This window comes from Pleurodeles waltl, chromosome 2_1, assembly GCF_031143425.1.
Source record: "Pleurodeles waltl isolate 20211129_DDA chromosome 2_1, aPleWal1.hap1.20221129, whole genome shotgun sequence".
NCBI classification, from domain to species: Eukaryota; Metazoa; Chordata; class Amphibia; order Caudata; family Salamandridae; genus Pleurodeles; species Pleurodeles waltl.
This window is the reverse complement of record NC_090438.1, coordinates 165316701-165340504: the sequence shown is the minus strand read 5'-3', so window position 1 is coordinate 165340504 and position 23804 is coordinate 165316701. Positions and strand designations below refer to the sequence as shown.

The window sequence follows — 23804 nt, the reverse complement described above, 5'->3', positions numbered from 1 at the left end:
GGCGTCGAGTTCTTCAGAATCCGACTCGCGGATGGAGAAAGCTTCTTCTTCCTCCTCGAAACGATCTTGACCTGTCGGCGTGGACGCCATTTGTAGTCTCCTGGCTCTTCGGTCTCTCAGCGTCTTCCTCGACCGAAACGCTCGACAGGCTTCACAAGTATCCTCCTTGTGCTCGGGGGACAAGCACAAGTTACAGACCAGATGCTGATCCGTATACGGATACTTGTTATGGCATTTTGGGCAGAAGCGGAATGGGGTCCGTTCCATCAGCCTTAAAGTCGCACGTGGCCGGGCCAACCAGGCCCCGACGGGGGATCGAAAAAACCCCGAAGGGCCACCGGAGCTCTTCAAAATTCGGTGTCGATTTGTTCTAACTAACCCGATACCGAACGCGATCAATACCGACGATTTTTTTCCGAGATTCTAACTAACTTTCTGACCCGAAACACGGAGCGAAAAGGAACACGGCCGAACCCGATGGCGGAAAAAAAACTATCTAAGATGGAGTCGACGCCCATGCGCAATGGACTCGAAATGGGAGGAGTCCCTCGGTCTCGTGACTCGAAAAGACTTCTTCGAAGAAAAACAACTTGTAACACTCCGAGCCCAACACCAGATGGCAGACTGTGCACAGCATGTGTATCTGCAGCTACACATGCCATCGAACATATATATATATATATATATATATATATACATACATACACACACACACATATACATACTCACATATATATTTTGTTTTCACTTTTAGCTGTGTTACAGAGTGGCATGTTTTTAATAAACTATTTGACAAAGCCAATAGATCGTGCATAGGCAAGACCTATTTGCTTTGCCGATGGTTTTGGTTAAACCTTTCCTCCCCTTCTCCCAGTCTTTTGAGGTGAATTTGTGAGGTCACAAAGCGCTGCACAATATGCAGCATCAAACAGACGTGCACATGCTGCACATTTCACAATCCCAGCAATGGAGATAAAACCGGGTTGTTCCAAACTAACAACTAAGGGTAACACAGCATTAATAAGGAGGCAGACATGATGCAATCAAACTAGTACTCAACTGTAAAAGCCTTCATATGAAATGGGACCAAAGAAGAATTTTGAACTGATAATACAAGCTCATTTTGCAGAATTATTGTTGAAACAATGTAATAACGAGCATCAGCTTTTTTGATGCATGTGGATAAACAAAAAGGGATGAACTGCCCAGCAAAAATCTCTATTTGAAATTAAAATTCCGTTGCATGCTTTCCTGCCAGTGAACATTTGAAGCTTTCCGGAGACTGTCATACACATATACCATACACAAGTGGGAGTACATGGGATACAGTTTTTAAACCACAACCATTCGTGCTTTTTCAGCAATTTCCCACCACGTTGCTGTAGAGATGTAGGAGTGGTCAGCTTTGCCCTGGTTCCAGAGCACCCATTAATCTCGAGCTAACCCTTTCATGCAGGACTGGATGTATGAGAGCAACGCTGTGACCACACTGCAAAGGACCCTGGTGAGGAGTATGGAACCTTAGAGAATAAAGTAGTTTGTCTAGATACCAATGTACATGGACAAAATATAATCTATTTGTATGATTAGTTCATGTGTAACAGGTGGCCAGCCGTCTCATCTCGTTATCTTCCACTTACAAAAATTGTGTAATGCTCTGTAAGTGATGACATAGGGCGATCTGACATTGCTCCACTATAAGGTGGGCGTTGCCCAAATCAATTTGCGCTGAAAGCCTTGCAGGGGTCTCTTTCCCATCACAAATCCACTGCTACAATAGCTCAAGTATAGAAGTAACGATCACCCTTTGAGAACATCTAACACAGGCACGGAATAGCTTAACCACCCCGTGAAACAGGTTTGTCATCTGCTAACCAGGGATCCTTCAAGGTTAAACCAGAGAGCGCAGTCTTTTCCATATCACGTTTATATAGCTCACCACCCCAGAATTATTAATCTCATACTGTAGGAAGTTGGCTCTGTATGCACTATTTCAAAGTAAGGAATAGTATGCACAGAGTCCAAGGGTTCCCCTTAGAGGTAAGATAGTGGCAAAAAGAGAATACTAATGCTCTATTTTGTGGTAGTGTGGTCGAGCAGTAGGCTTATCAAAGGAGTAGTGTTAAGCATTTGTTGTACACACACAAGCAATAAATGAGGAACACACACTCCGAGACAATTCCAGGCCAATAGGTTTTTGTATAGAAAAATATATTTTCTTAGTTTATTTTAAGAACCACAGGCTCAAATTTTACATGTAATACTTCAAATAAAAGGTATTGCAGGTAAGTACTTTAGGAACTTTGAATCATCAAAATAGCATACACAGTTTTCAAATAAATCACATATAGCTATTTTAAAACTAGACAGTGCAATTTTCAACAGTTCCTGGGGGGAGTAAGAGTTTGTTAGTTTTTGCAGGTAGCCCACCGTTGGGGGTTCAGAGCAACCCCAAAGTTACCACACCAGCAGCTCAGGGCCGGACAGGTGCAGAGGTCAAAGAGGTGCCCAAAACGCATAGGCTTCAACGGAGAAGTAGGGTGCCCCGGTTCCAGTCTGCCAGCAGGTAAGTACCCGCGTCTTCGGAGGGCAGACCAAGGGGGTTTTGTAGGGCACTTGGGGGGGGGGGGGGGGGGAGGACAAGTTAGCACAGAAAGTACACCCTCAGCAGCACGGGGCAGCCGGGTGCAGTGTGCAAACACGCGTCAGGTTTCCAATGTAAATCAATGGGAGACCAAGGGGTCTCTTCAGCGATGCAGGCAGGCAAGGGGGGGGGCTCCTCGGGGTAGCCACCACCTGGGCAAGGGAGAGGGCCTCCTGGGGGTCACTCCTGCACTGGAGTTCCGATCTTTCAGGTCCTGGGGGCTGCAGGTGCTGAGTCTTTTCCAGGTGTCGGGATCTGGGAGTTAGGCAGTCGCGGTCAGGGGGAGCCTCGGGATTCCCTCTGCAGGTGTTGCTGTGGGGACTCAGGGGGGGCAACTCTGGCTACTCACAGTCTCGTAGTCGCCGGGGAGTCCTCCCTGAAGTGTTGTTTCTCCACAAATCGAGCCGGGGCGTCGGCTGCAGAGTAGCAAGTCTCACGCTTCCGGAGAGAAACGCAGTTGTCTTGAAGTTGCTCCTTTGGAAACAAAGTTGCAGTCTTGGGTGAACAGAGCCGCTGTCCTCAGGAGTTTCTTGGTCCTTCTAGAGCAGGGCAGTCCTCTGAGGATTCAGAGGTCGCTGGTCCTGGGGAAAGCGTCGCTGGAGCAGTGTCTTTTAGAAGTGGGGAGACAGGCCGGTAGAGCTGGGGCCAAAACAGTTGGTGTCTCCGTCTTCTCTGCAGGGTTTTTCAGCTTAGCAGTCCTCTTCTTCTTAGGTTGCAGGAATCTAGTTTCCTAGGTTCTGGGGAGCCCCTAAATACTGAATTTAGGGGTGTGTTTAGGTCTGGGAGGGCAGTAGCCAATGGCTACTGTCCTTGAGGGTGGCTACACCCTCTTTGTGCCTCCTCCCTGAGGGGAGGGGGGCACATCCCTATTCCTATTGGGGGACTCCTCCAAAATCAAGATGGAGGATTTCTAAAGGCAGGGGTCACCTCAGCTCAGGACACCTTAGGGGCTGTCCTGACTGGTGGGTGACTCCTCCTTGTTTTTCTCATTATCTCTCCTGGACTTGCCGCCAAAAGTGGGGGCTGTGTCCAGGGGGCGGGCATCTCCACTAGCTGGAGTGCCCTGGGGCATTGTAACACGAAACCTGAGCCTTTGAGGCTCACTGCTAGTTCTTACTGTTCCTGCAGGGGGGAGGTGTGAAGCACCTCCACCCAGAGCAGGCTTTTGTTTCTGTCCTCAGAGAGCACAAAGGCCCTCACCACATGGGGTCAGAAACTCGTCTCTCAGCAGCAGGCTGGCACAGACCAGTCAGTCCTGCACTGAACAATTGGGTAAAATACAGGGGGCATCTCTAAGTGCCCTCTGTGTGCATTTATTAATAAATCCAACACTTGCATCAGTGTGGGTTTATTATTCTGAGAAGTTTGATACCAAACTTCCCAGTATTCAGTGTAGCCATTATGGAGCTGTGGAGTTCGTTTTTGACAGACTCCCAGACCATATACTCTTACGGCTACCCTGCACTTACGATGTCTAAGGTTTTGCTTAGACACTGTAGGGGCATAGTGCTCATGCACCTATGCCCTCACCTGTGGTATAGTGCACCCTGCCTTAGGGCTGTAAGGCCTGCTAGAGGGGTGACTTACCTAGGCCACAGGCAGTGCGAGGTTGGCATGGCACCCTGAGGGGAGTGACATGTCGACTTAGTCATTTTCTCCCCACCACCACACACAAGCTGGCAGGCAGTGTGTCTGTGCTGAGTGAGGGGTCCCTAGGGTGGCATAAGACATGCTGCAGCCCTTAGAGACCTTCCCTGGTTACAAGGGACTTACCTGGGTGCCAGGGTTGTGCTAATTGTGAAGACAACGGTACATTTTAGGTGAAAGAACACTGGTGCTGGGGCCTGGTTAGCAGGGTCCCAGCACATTTCTTGTTTCTTGTTCCTCTTGAAGCAGGGCAGTCCTCTGAGGATTCAGAGGTCGCTGGTCCTGGAGAAAGCGTCGCTGGAGCAGTTTTCTTTAGAAGGCAGGAGACAGGGCAGTAGGACTGGGGCCAAAGCAGGTGGTGTCTTCTTTCTTCTTCTGCAGGGGTTTTTCAGCTCAGCAGTCTTCTTCTTCGGTAAGTTGCAGGAATCTAAATTCTTAGGTTCAGGGGAGCCCTTAAATACTAAATTTAAGGGCGGGTTTAGGTCTGGGGGGTTAGTAGCCAATGGCTACTAGCCCTGAGGGTGGGTACACCCTCTTTGTGCCTCCTCCCAAGGGGAGGGGGTCACATTCCTATCCCTATTGGGGGAATACTCCATCTGCAAGATGGAGGATTTCTAAAAGTCAGAGTCACCTCAGCTCAGTACACCTTAGGGGCTGTCCTGACTGGCCAGTGACTCCTCCTTGTTATTCTCACTATCTCCTCCGGCCTTGACGCCAAAAGTGGGGCCAAGACCGGAGGGGGCGGGCAACTCCACTAGCTGGAGTGCCCTGCGGTGCTGGAACAAAGGGGGTAAGCCTTTGAGGCTCACCGCCAGGTGTTACAGCTCCTGCCTGGGGGAGGTGATAGCATCTCCACCCAGTGCAGGCTTTGTTACAGGCCACAGAGTGACAAAGGCACTCTCCCCATGTGGCCAGCAACATGTCTCGAGTGTGGCAGGCTGCTAGAACCAGTCAGCCTACACGGGTAGTTGGATTAGGTTTCAGGGGGCATGTCTAAGGTGCCCTCTGGGGTGTATTTTACAATAAAATGTACACTGGCATCAGTGTGCATTTATTGTGCTGAGAAGTTTGATACCAAACTTCTCAGTTTTCAGTGTAGCCATTATGGTGCTGTGGAGTCCGTGTTTGACAGACTCCCAGACCATATACTCTTATGGCTACCCTGCACTTACAATGTCTAAGGTTTGGCTTAGACACTGTAGGGGCACAGTGCTCATGCACTGGTGCCCTCACCTATGGTATAGTGCACCCTGCCTTAGGGCTGTAAGGCCTACTAGAGGGGTGACTTATCTATACTGCATAGGCAGTGTGAGGTTGGCATGGCACCCTGAGGGGAGTGCCAAGTCGACTTACTCGTTTTGTTCTCACCAGCACACACAAGCTGGTAAGCAGGGTGTCTGTGCTGAGTGAGGGGTCCCCAGGGTGGCATAAGATATGCTGCAGCCCTTGGAGACCTTCCCTGGCATCAGGGCCCTTGGTACCAGGGGTACCAGTTACAAGGGACTTACCTGGATGCCAGGGTGTGCCAATTGTGGAATCAAAAGTACAGGTTAGGGAAAGAACACTGGTGCTGGGGCCTGGTTAGCAGGCCTCAGCACACTTTCAATTCAAAACATAGCATCAGCAAAGGCAAAAAGTCAGGGGGTAACCATGCCAAGGAGGCATTTCCTTACACTCCCGCTAGACATGTCAAGCACGTCAAATTACCGGTGGGGTGGTTGTTTTCCTGTGGAAACACCACCTATACGTACATTCCTGCCAATATAACAGGAGGATCGTGTGCTTTTAGGCAGTTAGTTTCCATTTCACTCTATATTACATACTCAACACACAAGGGAAGCCGTTCAATTAAGCTAATACTGTGACTCTGAAATCCAGTTATCTAAATCAGAATATGTGAGCTTAAGTATTTCTATAGTAGGAGTTCCAGAATTAGCAGTTTATAATACTCGAGTTATTAACAAATTAGCATGTTTGATGGTCGAGAATATTAACCATAGCTCTATCACTTTAGCAGAGTTATTATTAGATAAACGAGGTACTATGAAAGTTGCACTGCAAAACAGGGCAGCCATTGACTACTTACTGATGAAGCTCGACTATGGTTGCTCAGAATTTGATGGTCTGTGCTGTTTTAACCTGTCAGATCATTCTAAGTCTATCCAAACCCACATTGAAGCCTTGCAAGAATTGGTGAAGGGAGTGAAGCAAGATGAGGACAAAGGGTGGATGGATTGGTTATTTAACTGGCTTCCCGATTAAATTCAACTTTAGGTGAAATACTTGTAGTAATTTGAATAATAATAATAATAATTCTATGTTGCTGTATAGCATGCACACCTAACCTAATTGCTATGTTTAGACCAAAAGGGATTACTTTAAGATCATTATGCTATGAGTCATTGGTCAAAGGGTGAAGTGTAATGCTATCTGTATTTGACCACTGACTCCATTTTGTGCTTGGCTTCAGGTGGCGTCACATCAGTGGCGCAGGGTTTTTCGACATCGAGCTTGTTTTCTGCACAGAACGTCTTTGCACTTTTCTTACCAGCACAGGGTTACACCGTTTTGGAACAAAACATGGGGGATGCGGAAGGTAGACATGATGAGTCTCAGCCTGGTAATGTTTTCATCAAAAGTACAGCTCCTCTGTCTCTGGAATGTGCATTGGGACAGGGTCCGCTCCTCTGCATGTTTTCGGCGCTGACAGAGTACAGCCAGACGTTGAATTTCATAACCAAAGGGAGGGGAGATTGCCAGAATCTTCCTCTTGAGTTTAAGGTATACAAAGTGGGGAAACTTGGAACAGAGGTAGAAGGAGCTCGCCTGAACGTGGATGCACGGTTCAGGAAAAATTCCCATGTTGGGAAGACCTGCTGCCTCAGCCAACTAGCGTTCCTTGGCTTGATGCTGGCAAGTATGAAGAATTCAACCCCCAAGGTGATGCATTTTACTGCATATATTCATTGTTGATGAACTGCACATTTTCTGTCATTGTTTAAAGGTAAAGTGATTATTTTGGCATCTACACGTTTCACTGCATTCAAGTCAAATGCTCATGTTTATATTTACATGTACTTTTATTCAATCTGGAAGTGCCTTAATAAATTCTAAGTCTAAAAGTGCTGCATTCTTTGGCATCGTTTTCTCCTAGTTTAAAGTAGAGCACTGTGTTACTGGTAAAGCTCACACTAGTAACTCTGGGATGTGGGCTTAACGAAATCACCAGGTGCTACACTCGGGCACTCAGAAGAGGCCTTAAAGAAAAAAGGGAAGAGGCAGTCTTGTAGAACAAGAGCTCCACAAATTTAGAATAGACTAAAAAAAATATAAATGGCCTGCTAAATCTTCACCTTTTGCTGGCTTGATTTAATATGTATTGGTACATCTCTGATAAACCTACTTCTTTATTTAACCATCAGTGAGGGGCACATACAATCAGCCCCCAAAGTTCAATTTTGCTAATAACTATATACAAATAATAAATTTAAAAAAACTCTGTTTTCAGTGTGCATGTATATAGACCACGCTCGTCCCACTAGTATAACTTTTTTCTTTTTGATGCTAGATGTATCATGGTAGCTCCTGCTGATGTCATGTGGCTGCAAGCGGCAATGCTCAAGTACTTCTACAGGGTGGTTGGCGACTGCAATGGTACAGACATTGCGTGCCTCTCCCTTAAACTTTTTTGCACCATTCTCTATAGCTGGTACATGCCACATGGTGATTGACAGGCCTGCGCACAGTGGTTCAAGCTGTTACGGTCAGGCTACAAAGAGTAGGCCTGGATCCATGTTTCCACTGCCACTGTATTGGATGGCAAAGGAGGTGATGCAATCCGCAAGCAGCATTTAACTGAATGCCAGGGGTGTATTTTGACATCATATACTATAGTCAAGGCCACTTGAATTAAGCAATTCTGTGGCGGCAGCGTTTTTCGCATATAGATTTGACACATTCGCAACATCATCTACTGCATATTCTGCAGACTGACAAAAGAAAAGAAAAAAACAGTTCTTTGTAACTAAAAGCGGTTAAAAAGTGACACAAAAATGCAGCCTACACATGTTGCCATGCAGTGGAAGGCCATTTACAATGGTTGACTGGTCACCTTTCTGTAGCTTGTTGCTATATTTGGGGGCGGGGTTAATTTAGCACTAATGAGGTGCATGACAAGACAATGTTAACAATTATAAAAATTATAAATTAAGTAAAAATGTGCTGCATTATTTGCCTTTATTTGCCTCGTAATTTACTCTAACCTGCTGCATAATTTTAGCCCACCCCTGCTGCTTAATTCCAGTGGCCCGGACTATCGTCATAAGAACGTTGTACGTGCCAATCAGGTTCTAAGCCAATTTCAAATTGTTTGAACCTTCGCACCACATACAACTGGATAAAAGTGTCCACCTGAAACTGAGTCACTTATCAACCTGGTATAAATTTGGATTAGTCAAAACAAAATAATTAGCCATACCCTGGCTTCATCACAAGGCTCCTGCGACCCAGCGGAAAAGATATATGATGGAATGGGCTAAAGCTCAAGAACTGTGCATGATAAAATGTTCAAATGAGATAAAAAAAAGCAATAGAAGATATTGAAGCTTGGGCAAATATGTTGGAGGAGCTGACAAGGAATCCTGAATGTGTCAATACTAACCCAATTATAAAGATAAAGAATAGGAATAATAATACAAGAAGTACAGAACACCATGCTACATTGTCTTACAGTGCAGGGATTACTACAGTTGTAAACTTATGTTTATGAGGGTTAGTATGTTTCAACGACTATTACAGAATATGACTGCATCAAAGTCCAGACTGCTAAGACCTCATTATCAATTTTTAAATAAAATGAATAAAACAGGCTATGCAAGAAGGCTTTGGTGGGCACACCCTGGGAGAACACACATATTTTGCCTTGACAAGTAACAACTTAACCAACAACTTAACCAAAAGACCATCCAAAACCACCAGAAACCTTTCATTTCCAAGTCTTTCGTTACTTGCAACAATGCTCTTTCCCACAAGTGTCTGGGCTCAGGTGCAGAAACACCATGAGTAATTTGTTCAACAGTAATGTTTTATTTTCCAAATCACTACGTGTACTATGAATTATCAGAAGTCTGTCAACAAGATTATAATTACTGTGGCACCTGTGGCTTGCACTCCCTTTTTCACATTGGAAGGCAGTCTATACACATTTTTCACTAGCTGTTGCACCTGTGTGCCTTCAGAATGAGTTCCCAGCAACTGTTTTAACAATCCATTGTTGCTCTTGTTGCTGGGGAATGCTCCAGCCCAGGCCTGCCCACCAGCCCACCGGATCTACAAAGGACGCGCGCCCCTCGCGGGACGCAGTTGCTGCTCTTGTTGCTGGGCAACGCTCCAGCCCAGGCCTGCCCACCAGATCTACAAAGGACGCGCCCCTCGCGGGACGCGGTTGTTGCTGGGCAACGCTCCAGGCCTGCCCATCAGATCTACAAAGGACGCGCCCCTCGCGGGATGCAGTTGTTGCTCTTGTTGCTGGTCAACGGTCCAGCCCAGGCCTGCCCACCGGATCTACAAAGGACGCGACACGCGCGGGACGTGCCCGGGGGAAGACCGGGCCCGTCTACGCCCGTCTTCGGCTGATTGAGGTTGGGCTGGGCCCACTCCCTTACTTCGTGGACTCAATTATTATGTAAGCTTAATGTACCCATTTTTCTTTATTTGGCCTTGTGTTAGCAGCGATTTTACTGGCAACATGGGGAAGAGGAAAGCTGTCGATTCCTTGGACCCACTGTCTGATCGAAAAAACTGAAGAAACTACCTCTTAAACTAGCTATCAAAACTAAAAAAAATACTCATAAACCTTTTGTAAAGAAATGGCTCCCTGTTGCAGTTACCCCCCACTTTTTGCCTGATACTGATGCTGACTTGACTGAGAAGTGTGCTGGGACCCTGCTAACCAGGCCCCAGCACCAGTGTTCTTTCACCTAAAATGTACCATTGTTTCCACAATTGGCACAACCCTGGCACCTAGGTAAGTCCCTTGTAACTGGTACCTCTGGTACCAAGGGCCCTGATGCCAGGGAAGGTCTCTAAGGGCTGCAGCATGTCTTATGCCACCCTAGGGACCCCTCACTCAGCACAGACACACTGCTTGCCAGCTTGTGTGTGCTGATGGGAGAAAATGACTAAGTCGACATGGCACTCCCCTCAGGGTGCCATGCCAACCTCCCACTGCCTGTGGCATAGGTAAGTCACCCCTCTAGTAGGCCTTACAGCCCTAAAGCAGGGTGAACTATACCACCGGTGAGGGCATATGTGCATGAGCACTATGCCCCTACAGTGTCTAAGCAAAACCTTAGACATTGTAAGTGCAGGGTAGCCATAAGAGTATATGGGCTGGGAGTCAGTCAAAAACGAACTCCACAGCTCCATAATGGCTACACTGAATACTGGGAAGTTTAGTATCAAACTTCTCAGAATAATAAACCCACACTGATGCCAGTGTTGGATTTATTAAAAAATGCACACAGAGGGCATCTTAGAGATACCCCCTGTATTTTACCCAATTGTTCAGTGCAGGACTGACTGGTCTGTGCCAGCCTGCTGCTGAGAGACGAGTGTCTGACCTCATGCGGTGAGAGCCTTTGTGCTCTCTGAGGACAGAAACAAAGCCTGCTCTGGGTGGAGGTGCTTCACACCTCCCCCCTGCAGGAACTGTAACACCTAGCAGTGAGCTTCAAAGGCTCAAGCTTCGTGTTACAATGCCCCAGGGCACTCCAGCTAGTGGAGATGCCCGCCCCCTGGACACAGCCCCCACTTTTGGCGGCAAGTCCAGGAGAGATAATGAGAAAAACAAGGAGGAGTCACTGGCCAGTCAGGACAGCCCCTAAGGTGTCCTGAGCTGAGGTGACTCTGACTTTTAGAAATCCTCCATCTTGTAGAAGGAGGATTCCCCCAATAGGGATAGGAATGTGACCCCCTCCCCTTGGGAGGAGGCACAAAGAGGGTGTACCCACCCTCAGGGCTAGTAGCCATTGGCTACTAACCCCCCAGACCTAAACACGCCCTTAAATTTAGTATTTAAGGGCTTCCCTGAACCTAAAGATTTAGATTCCTGCAACAACAAGAAGAAGGACTGCCTAGCTGAAAAACCCCTGCAGAGGAAGACCAGAAGACGACAACTGCCTTGGCTCCAGAAACTCACCGGCCTGTCTCCTGCCTTCCAAAGAACTCTGCTCCAGCAACGCCTTCCAAAGGGACCAGCGACCTCTGCATCCTCTGAGGACTGCCCTGCTTCGACGACGACAAGAAACTCCCGAGGACAGCGGACCTGCTCCAAAAAGACTGCAACTTTGTTTCAAGAAGCAGCTTTAAAGAACCCTGCAACTCCCCGCAAGAAGCGTGAGACTTGCAACACTGCACCCGGCGACCCCGACTCGGCTGGTGGAGAACCAACACCTCAGGGAGGACCCCCGGACTACTCTACGACTGTGAGTACCAAAACCTGTCCCCCCTGAGCCCCCACAGCACGCCTGCAGAGGGAATCCCGAGGCTTCCCCTGACCGCGACTCTCTGAAACCTAAGTCCCGACACCTGGAAAAGACCCTGCACCCGCAGCCCCCAGGACCTGAAGGACCGGACTTTCACTGCAGCAGTGACCCCCAGGAGTCCCTCTCCCTTGCCCAAGTGGAGGTTTCCCCGAGGAAGCCCCCCCTTGCCTGCCTGCAGCGCTCAAGAGATCCCTTGATCTCTCATTGACTTCCATTGCGAACCCGACGCTTGTTCTAACACTGCACCCGGCCGCCCCCGCGCCGCTGAGGGTGAAATTTCTGTGTGGGCTTGTGTCCCCCCCGGTGCCCTACAAAACCCCCCTGGTCTGCCCTCCGAAGACGCGGGTACTTACCTGCAAGCAGACCGGAACCGGGGCACCCCCTTCTCTCCATTATAGCCTATGCGTTTTGGGCACCACTTTGAACTCTGCACCTGACTGGCCCTGAGCTGCTGGTGTGGTGACTTTGGGGTTGCTCTGAACCCCCAACGGTGGGCTACCTTGGACCAAGAACTGAACCCTGTAAGTGTCTTACTTACCTGGTAAAACTAACAAAAACTTACCTCCCCCAGGAACTGTGAAAATTGCACTAAGTGTCCACTTTTGAAATAGCTATTTGTGAATAACTTGAAAAGTATACATGCAATTGAAATGATTCAAAGTTCCTAATGTACTTACCTGCAATACCTTTCAAACAAGATATTACATGTTAAATTTGAACCTGTGGTTCTTAAAATAAACTAAGAAAAGATATTTTTCTATACAAAACCTATTGGCTGGATTTGTCTCTGAGTGTGTGTACCTCATTTATTGTCTATGTGTATGTACAACAAATGCTTAACACTACTCCTTGGATAAGCCTACTGCTCGACCACACTACCACAAAATAGAGCATTAGTATTATCTCTTTTACCACTATTTTACCTCTAAGGGGAACCCTTGGACTCTGTGCATGCTATTCCTTACTTTGAAATAGCACATACAGAGCCAACTTCCTACACCTTTTGAGGAGATTGACCAGCTATTTGAAGAGGTGGAGGCGATTTTGAACTGCACAGTGGGCAACAAAGGCCCCCCACCTCCAAAAATCGCTCCAGTTCACCCTGGAAGGATTCAAGACTTTTTTCAAAAAAGGACGGACGACCAAGTGTCAACCTCAGCTATGGTCAATAGCAGAGTGGTTTCACCAATAAACCATACCATTACTTCCTTCCCCCACCAAGGCTGACTACGGTTAGTGATCCTTTATCCAGACTTGGGTCCTACCAAGTAGTAGAAGAGGGAAGTACATCCATCCCAGTTATTCCTTTGAGCCCCGTGGTAAAGTGATCCCAAATATAGCCTGCAGAAACCGGTTTGAGGTCCTGGTTGTGGAGGACAAAACACCGAGGGCCTGTGAACCCTCTACAGTTGACCATAATAAAGAGAAATTCCCCGGTACTCTCGCTCCCACTTCTCTTTCTTCTACGGTGTATTCCTCTACTGAGCCCAATACATTCCTCATTGTTCAGAGAATTGAAGAAGTTAGGTCCCTGGTGTTACATTTGGCCAAAGTCTTGCCGGAAAAGTCGGCATGTGGATGCAAATGCTACCCAAGAGATGGAGGGGCAAAAGGTGATTACACAGTACCCGACTCAAATTTAACCACCTGGTCCGTACAAGGGGGCCAAGATATAGATCAACAAAAGCCAATGGCACTCAGGGCTACCTGATGTGAATACAATATGCCCTGCCGATATTCTCACACAAAAGCAAACAGGAACAAAAACATTTATTTGCTGAGGGGGCCAACAAGATAAATTATCCCGCCACCAACGGCTACCGCCCTGCTCTCTCAAACTATTTGCCAATTAGGAGGCATAAAGCAACTGATCCCTTTCCACGCAAGGGGGCTTGCGCTCCTTCCAATGTTAGCAGGTTATCTGCTCCGTTATCTTCCTTTGGCCCCAATTGCGATACTTTCGCTCAGAAAGTCCCTTGTGGCTCAGTAACAGTGCCAAATGCCCAAGGCATCAAGTCCGGGCCAACTACTCTCTTTCTGAAACAAGTCCTGAAGTTGATACCGGGGCTCATTGAGGACCATGAGTCAATGGTCAATAAGGTTACTCACTGGCTACAATACCAGCAGAACTGTCCATCAGTCATACGTTCAGATATCCACAAAGTCAAACGGTGGAGCCCCCCGTGGCTGAAGCACGATGTAATTTCAATCGAGTTTCATGATAGAACTTTAGTCGAGAGCCTTATTTCATTTAATGAACGTACCCGCTTTTATATGGAACAAAGGAAGGGATGTATAACTTTAGTCACCACCAGAGGATGGAGGTCAGGTTTCAGCTAAAAGCCATTCCTGCTGCAACACTGCATGTGAACATCCAGGGGGTGGCGATTCCAATAAGACCAACCCTGTATGACTGGCTACAGCTCAGGAAGTAACCCAAGGGGATAACCCAGTGGAACCATTCTTGATAGATTCTGAGGAGATTATTACTAATGAGACAATTCTGGAGAAGACCTTCCTCCAGACACCTATTGCCGCCTCTGATAGGAAAGGTTTATCAATAATGACATGGAATTTAGCCGGCCTTGGGAGGAAATTAGAGGATACTGATTGGTGTTTATACATAAACTCCCAAGACATATGCCTTTTTCAAGAAACATGGGCTGAGGAGAAGATCATCATAGATGGGTTTCTTTCCTTTAATTTGGCAGCATAACCATCTACAAAGGCAACAGGGTGAGCTAAAGGGGGTCTCCTGATGTTATTAAACAAAAAAGTGCAATGTGAACACAACATTTGATTGTCCAGATTTGATGGGGTTACAAATTATGTTTCAACAGTTTTGATTGAATTCTTATCAATGTTTATGCTCGATCTGTACCTCGAGGGGTAGAATCTCAGATTTTAAATCAGTTGCTTGACTTTTTAGATACCCTACAACCAACATCATATTTGATAATAGCAGGGGACGTAAACTGTACATTTGAACCTTCTGTATTACTAAAAGGCTTAACAGAGGACGAAGACCAAATATGGGGAATTGCACAGTTGTCCAGTGATCACTTCTGTCCTAATTCTTGTGTAGCCTCCCAGCTGGCCTCTCTTTGTTTGAAGCATGGCCTTAGGGCCTGCAATTGACGTATGCCTTCCGATTTGGATATTGCTCCCACCTTCAAACGAGGCACATCCACTAGTGTAATAGACTATTTTTTAGTGGATGTAAGATTGTGGCCCCTGTTGAGAGATATGAAGGTGGATGTAAGAAGTGAAAGTGACCATCATCCTTTGCTACTTTCCATTTCAGGGGATGTTTTTGGCAGAACTTTAAATAACCAAGTTACTATAGTCCCCACTCCTATTTTGAACACCCGGTCCACGAAGGTCAGGTGGCAGGGGATGCAGTCCAAACCTTATTTGTTGCGCAAGATTTATTCAGTTTTTATTGATAATTTGGCTCCATACTATAATTGTGATTTGAATGTTATCCCACTTTTATCCATACATGAAAACATGGTCACTAGATTGCAAAGCATCTTTTATAGGATGGTTGGAGCAAGACAGCAAGGAGGCACCTCTGCTAATAATTCATGGTTTGACGAATCCTGCCACAGGGCCAAGACAGGATTAAAAAATGCCATCATCAAAGGGAACTCCGGGGAGATACAATTAGCTAGACGCATCTATAAGGAATCCATCTTTCGAGCTAAAAACTGTTGGGAAGAAACAATCTGGCAGATGTTGGGTGCCACACAATCTAACAACAATAAATTGTTTTGGGAGCTGTTCAGCAAGAGAGGGAAAGAGGGTAGAACTAGCCCAAGTTATCATATACAACCAGAAAAATGGGTTGAACACTTCTCAAGCCTTTATGATAAAATCGATACTCCTGTGACCCCCGCTAGCAGGGAAATGGGGCAAGATCTACTCTCCATCTTGGATGTGACCCACAGCCTTATTCCAACAGAAGGGGATTCACAGATCGCTGAAGGCCCTATCCGTTTTTCCATGAAAGAAACTGCTGAGGCTATCCGCTCGCTAAAATCTGGAAAAGCACCAGGTCCAGATAAAATTCCGGGGGATCTCTATTCATCTGAGCCAGCTATTTGGACCTGGTATATCAACGCTCTTTCCAACAAAATTTCTGAAGGGGGACAGATACCTATGACATGGAAGGGTGCTGAAATTATTCCTATCCACAAAAAGGGTAACGTAAACCTCCCAACAAATTATAGGCCGATCAGTCTCAGACAGCCTCCAAAAGATATTTGCCAAACAACTTCTAGGTAGATTAACTAACTGGGCCACGGACCATCAGATCCTCTCTCCACTCCAAGCAGGGTTTCGATCTAGGATTAGCACAGTGGATCAGGTCTTTAGGCTGGCCGGGCTGTACTGGAAATATACAGCTCTTGCAAAGCAACCTTTATACATCGCCTTTGTTGACTTGAGATCAGCCTTCGACCTGGTTCCAAGGGAGAAGCTATGGGAGGTGCTATACAGAATAGGGACCCCAGCTAATATAATGCAACTTTTGAAGAGACTGCACAAAGACACCTATGCGCAAGTGAGATGGGGTAACTTAGGCGAACTAACAGACAATATCACTATAAACAGAGGAGTTCGCCAGGGCTGTGTGCTGGCACCGTTTTTATTTTCTGTTTTTATCAATGAGGTGGTACAGGTTTTAATGGCGTGCCAGAACGATGCACCAACCCTGTGCGCTCAGAAAATCCTGATTCTTCGGTTTGCAGATGATTCCCTTCTTATTTCCAAATCTCCAATGGGCCTACAAATTCTTATTAAAAGATTTAATTCCTTCTGCCACGAGTACGGGCTAGAGCTGAACCACAAGAAAACTAAGCTAATGGCACTCCGTTCTGGAGCGCGGAAGAAATGTACTATCAGTCTGGAAGGCGACCTCTTGGACAAGGTCAGCTCTATCGATTACTTGGGTGTGAGGATCACTGATAATTTGCATTGGGCAGATCAGGTCAACAAAAGTGCTGCCCGCTTGCAACATGACGCAGCATCCATCCTTTGTTTTTTTCGGGGTACAACAGCAAAAACTGTCTCCCCGGCAATAAAGATCTATATTGCCAGAGCACAGGGAGCTGCTGTCTATGGAGCGGAGGTCTGGGGCTTTTTTGACTGCAATAGGTTGGCTATTGGAGAGAATAGCTTTGCAAGGGCTTTATGTGCCTGCCCTCCTAGTACTCCACTGATTCCATTGTTTTTAGATCTGGGCCTGAGACGGATAGCTGACCTAATTATCCTAAGACCACTCCTTTATTGGGTTAGGCTATGGACTGTACCTGAACTGGGTGTTTACAAGTCCTCTCTTTAAGACTTGTTAAAATGCCCCAACTCAACTTCTATTCCTTGGGTAAAACATGTTTCCAGATGGTTTAACAACCTGGGCCTTGGAGACTTTTGGGAAAAACCACACAAACTTGAGAAAGTTAATTCCAAAGTGTTGAAACGCGTACACTGGTCTTATGTATGGAACGATTACATTATTCACAGATCCCATGGCTGTCTAACAAATCTTTTCTTAGATTTCAAATGGTATCCGCAATTAGAACCATATTTAGACGGGGAACATCCTTTTTTCCGACTTTTTTTTCTTCCGAAAGTCGTGGTTAGCGAAAGCGCAACAACGCTTTTTTTAACCACGACTCCGGTTTTTTGTGCCTTAACTACGTATGTTCTGAACAACGAACATGCGTGGTTAAGGTACAAAGAAGTGAGTTGGCGAAGGCAAGTGGTGGGTTTAGGTTTTGGGGAGGGGGTGGGGGGGGTCAGGGGGTTTTAGGTTTTGGGGTGGGGTTGGGGCGTTTTTGGGAGTGGGTGGGGGATCAGGGGGTTTTAGGGTGGGGTTGGGGGGGGGTGGGGCGTTTTTGGTTTTGGGGAGTGGGTGGGGGGTCTTAGGTTTTAGGGTGGGGTTGGGGGGGTGGGGCATTTTTGGTTTTGGGGAGTGGGTGGGGGTCAGGGGGTTTTAGGTTGGGTTTGGGGGGGTGGGGCGTTTTTGGTTTTGGGGAGTGGGTGGGGGGGTCAGAGGGTTTTAGGTTTTGGGGGGGGGGGGGGTGGGGTGAGGGATGTAGGGTGAATGGTGCCTATTGCTAATGATTTTATCAGGAATGCCTTTACAACGAAATATCGTTGTTAAGGCATTCGTGGTAAAATCAGTAGTAGCAACGAGGTCGGTGTTCTGACCTCGTTCTTAAGGCAGTAGTTGTGTTTGAAGTCGTTGTTTCGTCGTACATTCTATTTAGACACTATACCTGATATCTTAGGCAAAAGTTTATACGCCAGATTCCGCTTCGGGTCGTTGCCATTGAGGTCTTTGATGTGCAGATGGGGTACAAAAACAGTAACTGATATATGTCCTGTATGCGGCATAACACCTGAAACAGTCGAACATTTTATGTTTTTTTGTCCCGCATATTCTTCTCCCAGATCAAAGTGGATTTGTAACATGTGCCGGGAACTGGGTATTAGAGATTGCGTCTCCGCTTTGAGGGTCTTAAAAAGTCATCATTCTAAGGTTTTAATACATGCTGTTAGCAAGTATCTGCTAGCAGCATGGCGCATACGTAACTCTGCTATCAGCAATGAGTTTTAAACTCGAGTCGACAAGTTTTTTATTGTGTATCGCTGTATGGGTTTTATTGAATTACATTTTATACCTTTCTGATTTAACTTTTTCTATTTATTATTTTATGTTGCTTTGATGATCTATTCGATCGAATAAAGCTTGTGTCAAACAGTTAAAAAAAATAAAAAAATAAAAATCCATCGTAACTTCAGAAAGCTCTTCTTCAGTTATCATTTGAGGCATGCACAGCACACTAAATATCTAAGATTTTCAAGCAGGTCTATCTTTTTGTCTAATTCCACAATACTTTCAATTGTATAGTTTTTGAAAGTTGTCAAATCTTCCACTGACTCTTTGAAGTCTTAAAACTGCCCATCTATTGCCAGAATTTTAGTTGTGGAGTTTATCAATTTTAGCTCCAGGGGCAACACGTGTTAACAGGCCCTACATTTCACATCCCAGGATCCACAAACCCTATGAGATCTCCAAAGCAGGTCTGGAGTATGAAAGGCTTAAGGATGGCAAAGGGTCTGCTCGATGCAATTCCAAGTCACGTTACACCCCACTATGCCTCAACATACACTTAAGCCGCCAGGTGTACCACAGGTTTGGTTATGACACGGGGGCCCAGAGATCTTCACCCAGAGGCCTGACACGTCCCCTATCCACTGTGCTTCCACTGGCGCCACCCAGCACCACAGTGTCCCCTGGTAAGTTCAGAGGAACAAAGAGGAGCAAGGGGAAGCTAGGCTTGCCTCTACCAACTTACAACAAACTTAGCTCTGGGCATGAGTCTCCAAGGAAGCTAAAAACAGGGGGGTGGGGGGGGGGGGGGGAAATTCAGCAACACAGCAGTACTCCAAGCAAAGGCCTGAAGTAGGAAGAATTCTGTCACCATTAGAAGCATCTCAGGTGTTGAGCGAGAAGCACCACTCCTGCCAGGTCACAGATTTCCAGATCCTTCTAAAGTGCAGTGAAGATGGGGCGTGGTTTAGAGACGGTGCAACCAGATTTGGCCTCCACTGGCCAGGTCTCCCTTCAAATATTATTTCTAATAGGAGATGGGAATAAGAATTCTGTGTTTAGCTTAAAACCAGTTTTCCTGCAAAAGAAGAATTAAAGGGGTATGATGCTGTCACTTTTACTAGGATTATTATTCCTTGTGTACAGGACCTATCCTAATGCCAAGTAGGAAGACATGAAATTACACATGAATTAATACATAATAGCTAGTTTGATCCTGAAATGCAGTCTGTCCGTGTGGGTGTTTTGATTGTGAGAGAGAGAGGGTATAGTTGCAAAAGGTGAGCCATCTTAAGCTTGTGAAATGGAAAAGAAGGTAGGAAAGCCACATCAAAAAGACAGAGAATTAAAAGAAAAGGTTCAATAAGATCTCTAGCCAATTGTGCTCTGGAGAAAGCAGTAAGAAAGCAATACTTGGAACCAATATTTTAGGATTTGGCGGGCATTTAGGATACTATGCAAAGCTGTCACACACTAGCTCCTCTTGATAATGCTTAGACATGAGCAAAGCTCTCCCCTGCAGACTATAGCAATAATCAATCTATTTATTAACAGTAATGTGAGATTCAAGTTCACCATCTATTTCAGCTGTTTTGTTCAAATAAAATCTGAGATTGCAATCATCAATGGTGTGCAACACCCCCTAGCTGAAAATAAATGTGAGGAGGCCAGTAAAAAAAACAACAAGAAAAATCTCAGATAAAATTCCGACAGCATATCTAGTACGAAGGACAGATGAGTCCCTGTGCATCAACATAGCCTGGCCCAAAGTTGTGCAGTGTTCACAAGAATATATGGCTTCCAGCTCGCTAATATGTCTGATGACAACCATGAAGCTGTTTATATTAAAGTTGCTTCATGACACAGGAATCATGCGTTTGAAAGGCACGATGGGCTTAGAGGGCTCAAATACAATTTTTACAGCAGTTATAATACTTTATTCATAAACTGGGAATTGAATGGACCAGCTCATGTTCCCAATGGCAGACATTCACTGCAGGGATTGTAACGAGCCACCCTCTGAATCCTGATCTTTGACCTACAAGGTTTTGAAATTGAATCATAAAAGGACTGTGCTGGTAGGAAAATTGTGCAGTTTGAAGAGAAGGGGCAGAAAGTACCTTCATCGAAAGGTAACCACCATTACCAAAAAGTAATTATCACCAAAAGAGAAATCCAAGAAGGAGGTAAGCAGATAACTCCTAGAAAAGAAAACACTACCATGTCAAGTTAGCTGGGCTTTCCCACAACTCAATGCACTGCTTGTTAGCCCTCAGTTAATTTTGTCAGCTAAAATTAGTGAGGTTATTATTTTTTTTCAGGTCTATGGGTATTATATGTTGTCTTAGAGAATTGGTATTATCTATGGGTAAGCATTATTTTATATACCCATTATAATCCCATTGTCAGTAACAATTATGCCCTTGTTGCTGAACTGAGACTCCAGTACTGTTGAGGTTCATATTTAGGAGTGAGCTCTTGTCTCAATTTTAGGAGTACGTTTAAAAAAAAACTTTTACAAGATCAACCAACTCAATAGATAATTTACTAAAAATGATATAAAATGAAGTGCCCTTGCTGAATTCCAGAACTTTTACTTTGGCTACTAGTTTAAACAATCTTCTATTGCTTATGTTCTAGTTAAATATACTGTTTAATCTATTAAGGTGAGGCTATATAACGGATCCTTGATTTGATGTTTTATCCATACCATTATTAGTTTCTTTTTTTTTAGCTTTATGTTTATTTAAGAGTGAAAAGTGGCTTGTGATTTGTGAATGGAGTATAATGGAGTTTGGTGTTAAAATATCTTAGTTAAGGAAAACCTTGGACAGAGTTGCGATCAGCATCCAATGCTTCACAGGAACCAGAAACTATTTTTGAGTGGGTTCCGTTTACTGCTTCATTTATTTTGGGATCCGTTTAAAGTGCCTGTGTTTTTGATTCACAACTGTTCGATATTGAAGGATAGTGGTGCTGAATGGTTAAACTGATGTCAGAAAGCTTACAAAAAGTTATAAATATTTTTGGACGTCATTTCAATTTAATGTCATGTATGATCTCTATTCACTCCATTTGTAAAATGCATTTTCTGACTTTTGGATAACAGACATACATTTTCAACAATGGGCTTATTTAATACATCAAACAAATTTGGAAATAATCAAATAAACACAAGGATGAAGTTTCACAATATATACTTACTATAATATCTGTAAGAACATTAGCAGCTAGATCAGGCTTCAGGTTTCCACTTATAACAAAGTAGGCAAGCTCATACAGTACCTGCTGGATTGCTGTAAAACAATTACAAATAATTTATTAAGTGGCAGGGCGCACGAAAATCTTACATAAGGTAAACATGGACATAGGAAATGTGTAGCGCATAACGTACAACAAAAGTGTCAACTTTCTGAACAAACGAAACAAAAAGTTTGTTTGCTCTAGTGCTGCGAGCTTATAGAGAACATTAAGGGTCCGATTCAGAATATAACGGACGGATCACTCCGTCACAACGGTGACAGAGATCCTGTCCCCCAAAATCTGAATTCCATCATATTCTATGGGATTCAGATTTCGCTAGACAGGATATCCATCACCGCTGCGACTGAGTAACCCATCTGGAGAGTTCTAAATCAGGATCTTAGATTTCTAAGCAACTGAGTGAAAAGGAGCATACAATGCAAAAAAACATTGACATTTATCCATCACTAAATTCTATGTGAGGACTGGAGGCAAGGATTATGATCAAAACCTTCTTCCTTTATTATTTCCAACAGATTTCAATATTAAACAAGCATTTGTAATTGCAATGGGTCTCGTATTTGCTCCAGTTAGAGCTATTAGCGCTCTAAATTCCTAACTTGACTTTTCTTGCCACTTAAATTGAAAATGAAAAGTAAAACAGTTTACATAATAAAGCAAATTCAAAGCACCATGGCTGCCATGAGCATGAAAGAGAGAGAAAAAGAAGTTCGCTCGCAGTCAAACGCATTGGCAACTGTGCAATAATCCATGTAACAGGGACAACCTGCAAGGTGGTAACAAAACTGCCCCAAGGAGGGACAAACGTAAAGCATTTACTAATGGTAACAAAGGATTTTTGATAGGCAAGCCCACGAATGAGTGAAAGTGATGGCCGTGCGGTAGGCATGGTTAAAAGTCCACAATACTTACAACAGGTCAAAGCGCCTGCGCGCTCGACCTAATACCTTTACCAAAATGCCACAGGAAAGGCTACAACAAGATCAACCAAACTTTTCAGTCCACTATAATCAGGCACCACCTGGACTGGATTACTTCCTCTTTTTTTCCTGCTTCCAGCAGAGATAAGTGCACTTTTTCTGTTATTAGCATTATTGTGTATCAGGTGTCTCAGACTACGTTTTTCCTGCCACTGCAGTAGTCAGCACTCTATTCTCACAGCTGTTTTGATCGACATCAGGGCCATAAGAATGTGATGAGGCAATCCACCACTTGATGGCATTGTGCTGCTTCAGGCATCTCGTTGTTATGCATGGGAAGCGCTGATACCGGTAGGAAGCTGGCTCTGTATAGACTATATCAAAGTACTGTATAGCATGCACAGAGTCCAGTGGTTCCCAAGAGGCTTACCAGAGGCTAAAGTAGTTAATACTAATGCTCTCTTTTTTGGTAGTGTGGGTAAGCAATTGGGCTTATCAGAGGGTAGTTCTAAGCATTTGTTGTACACACACAGTCAAGACACAAGGCACACACAATGATCAACTACAGTCCAATGTTTATGTATCAAAACAAATACTTTATTTTATGTCTAGCGACCCTTGACCCTCGGGTAGGTCGCTTCCCCGCCGCTGCAGCTCCACCTGCCCAGGCCCATGCCACTAGTCTGGTAAGTCCTAGGTTCTTTCGTTCTGCTCCGCTCCCGTCCTTCTCCATTATAGCTCCTGTTTGTGCTACTGTCTGCCTCCTCTGCCTCTCCTATTGTGCTTCTGTTTTTCTCCTTTGCCTCTCCTAGTGTGCTTCTCCTATTATCCTCGATCTCACCTGTTGTGCTTTTCTAGTGATCCTTTTTCTCTCTACTGTTGTGCCTCTCCAGTTATCCACGGTCTCTCCTGCTGTGCTTTTCTATTGATCCGTGGTCTCTCCTGCTGCGCTCCTGCCTTCCTCCTTTTTCGCTCCTGTTGTGCTTCTCTATTTCCCCTCTGTCGCTCCTGTTGGGCTTCTGTCTTTCTCCTTTCTCCACTTTCTCGCCTGTCGCACTTTCTCTTTTTTCCCTCCCGTTCCGCTCTCCAGACGCTTTCCCGCCCCCCGCTCTCCCGCCGTTGCCTCCCGTGCGGCCCCGCCCCACCGGCTTCCATTCGCTACCCTC

The 23804-nt window shown here is 45.4% G+C and overlaps 1 protein-coding gene across 2 annotated transcripts in view; it reads right to left on the bottom strand.

Moving 5' to 3' along the window:
* THOC2 (THO complex subunit 2) overlaps positions 1–23804 on the bottom strand; it is a 900323-nt gene that overhangs the window by 793167 nt on the left and 83352 nt on the right. For both annotated transcript variants that reach the window (XM_069211944.1, XM_069211952.1), the window contains exon 3: positions 21659–21750. In XM_069211944.1, the coding sequence (XP_069068045.1) occupies positions 21659–21750 (92 nt within the window). The remainder of the gene's footprint in view (positions 1–21658; positions 21751–23804) is intronic.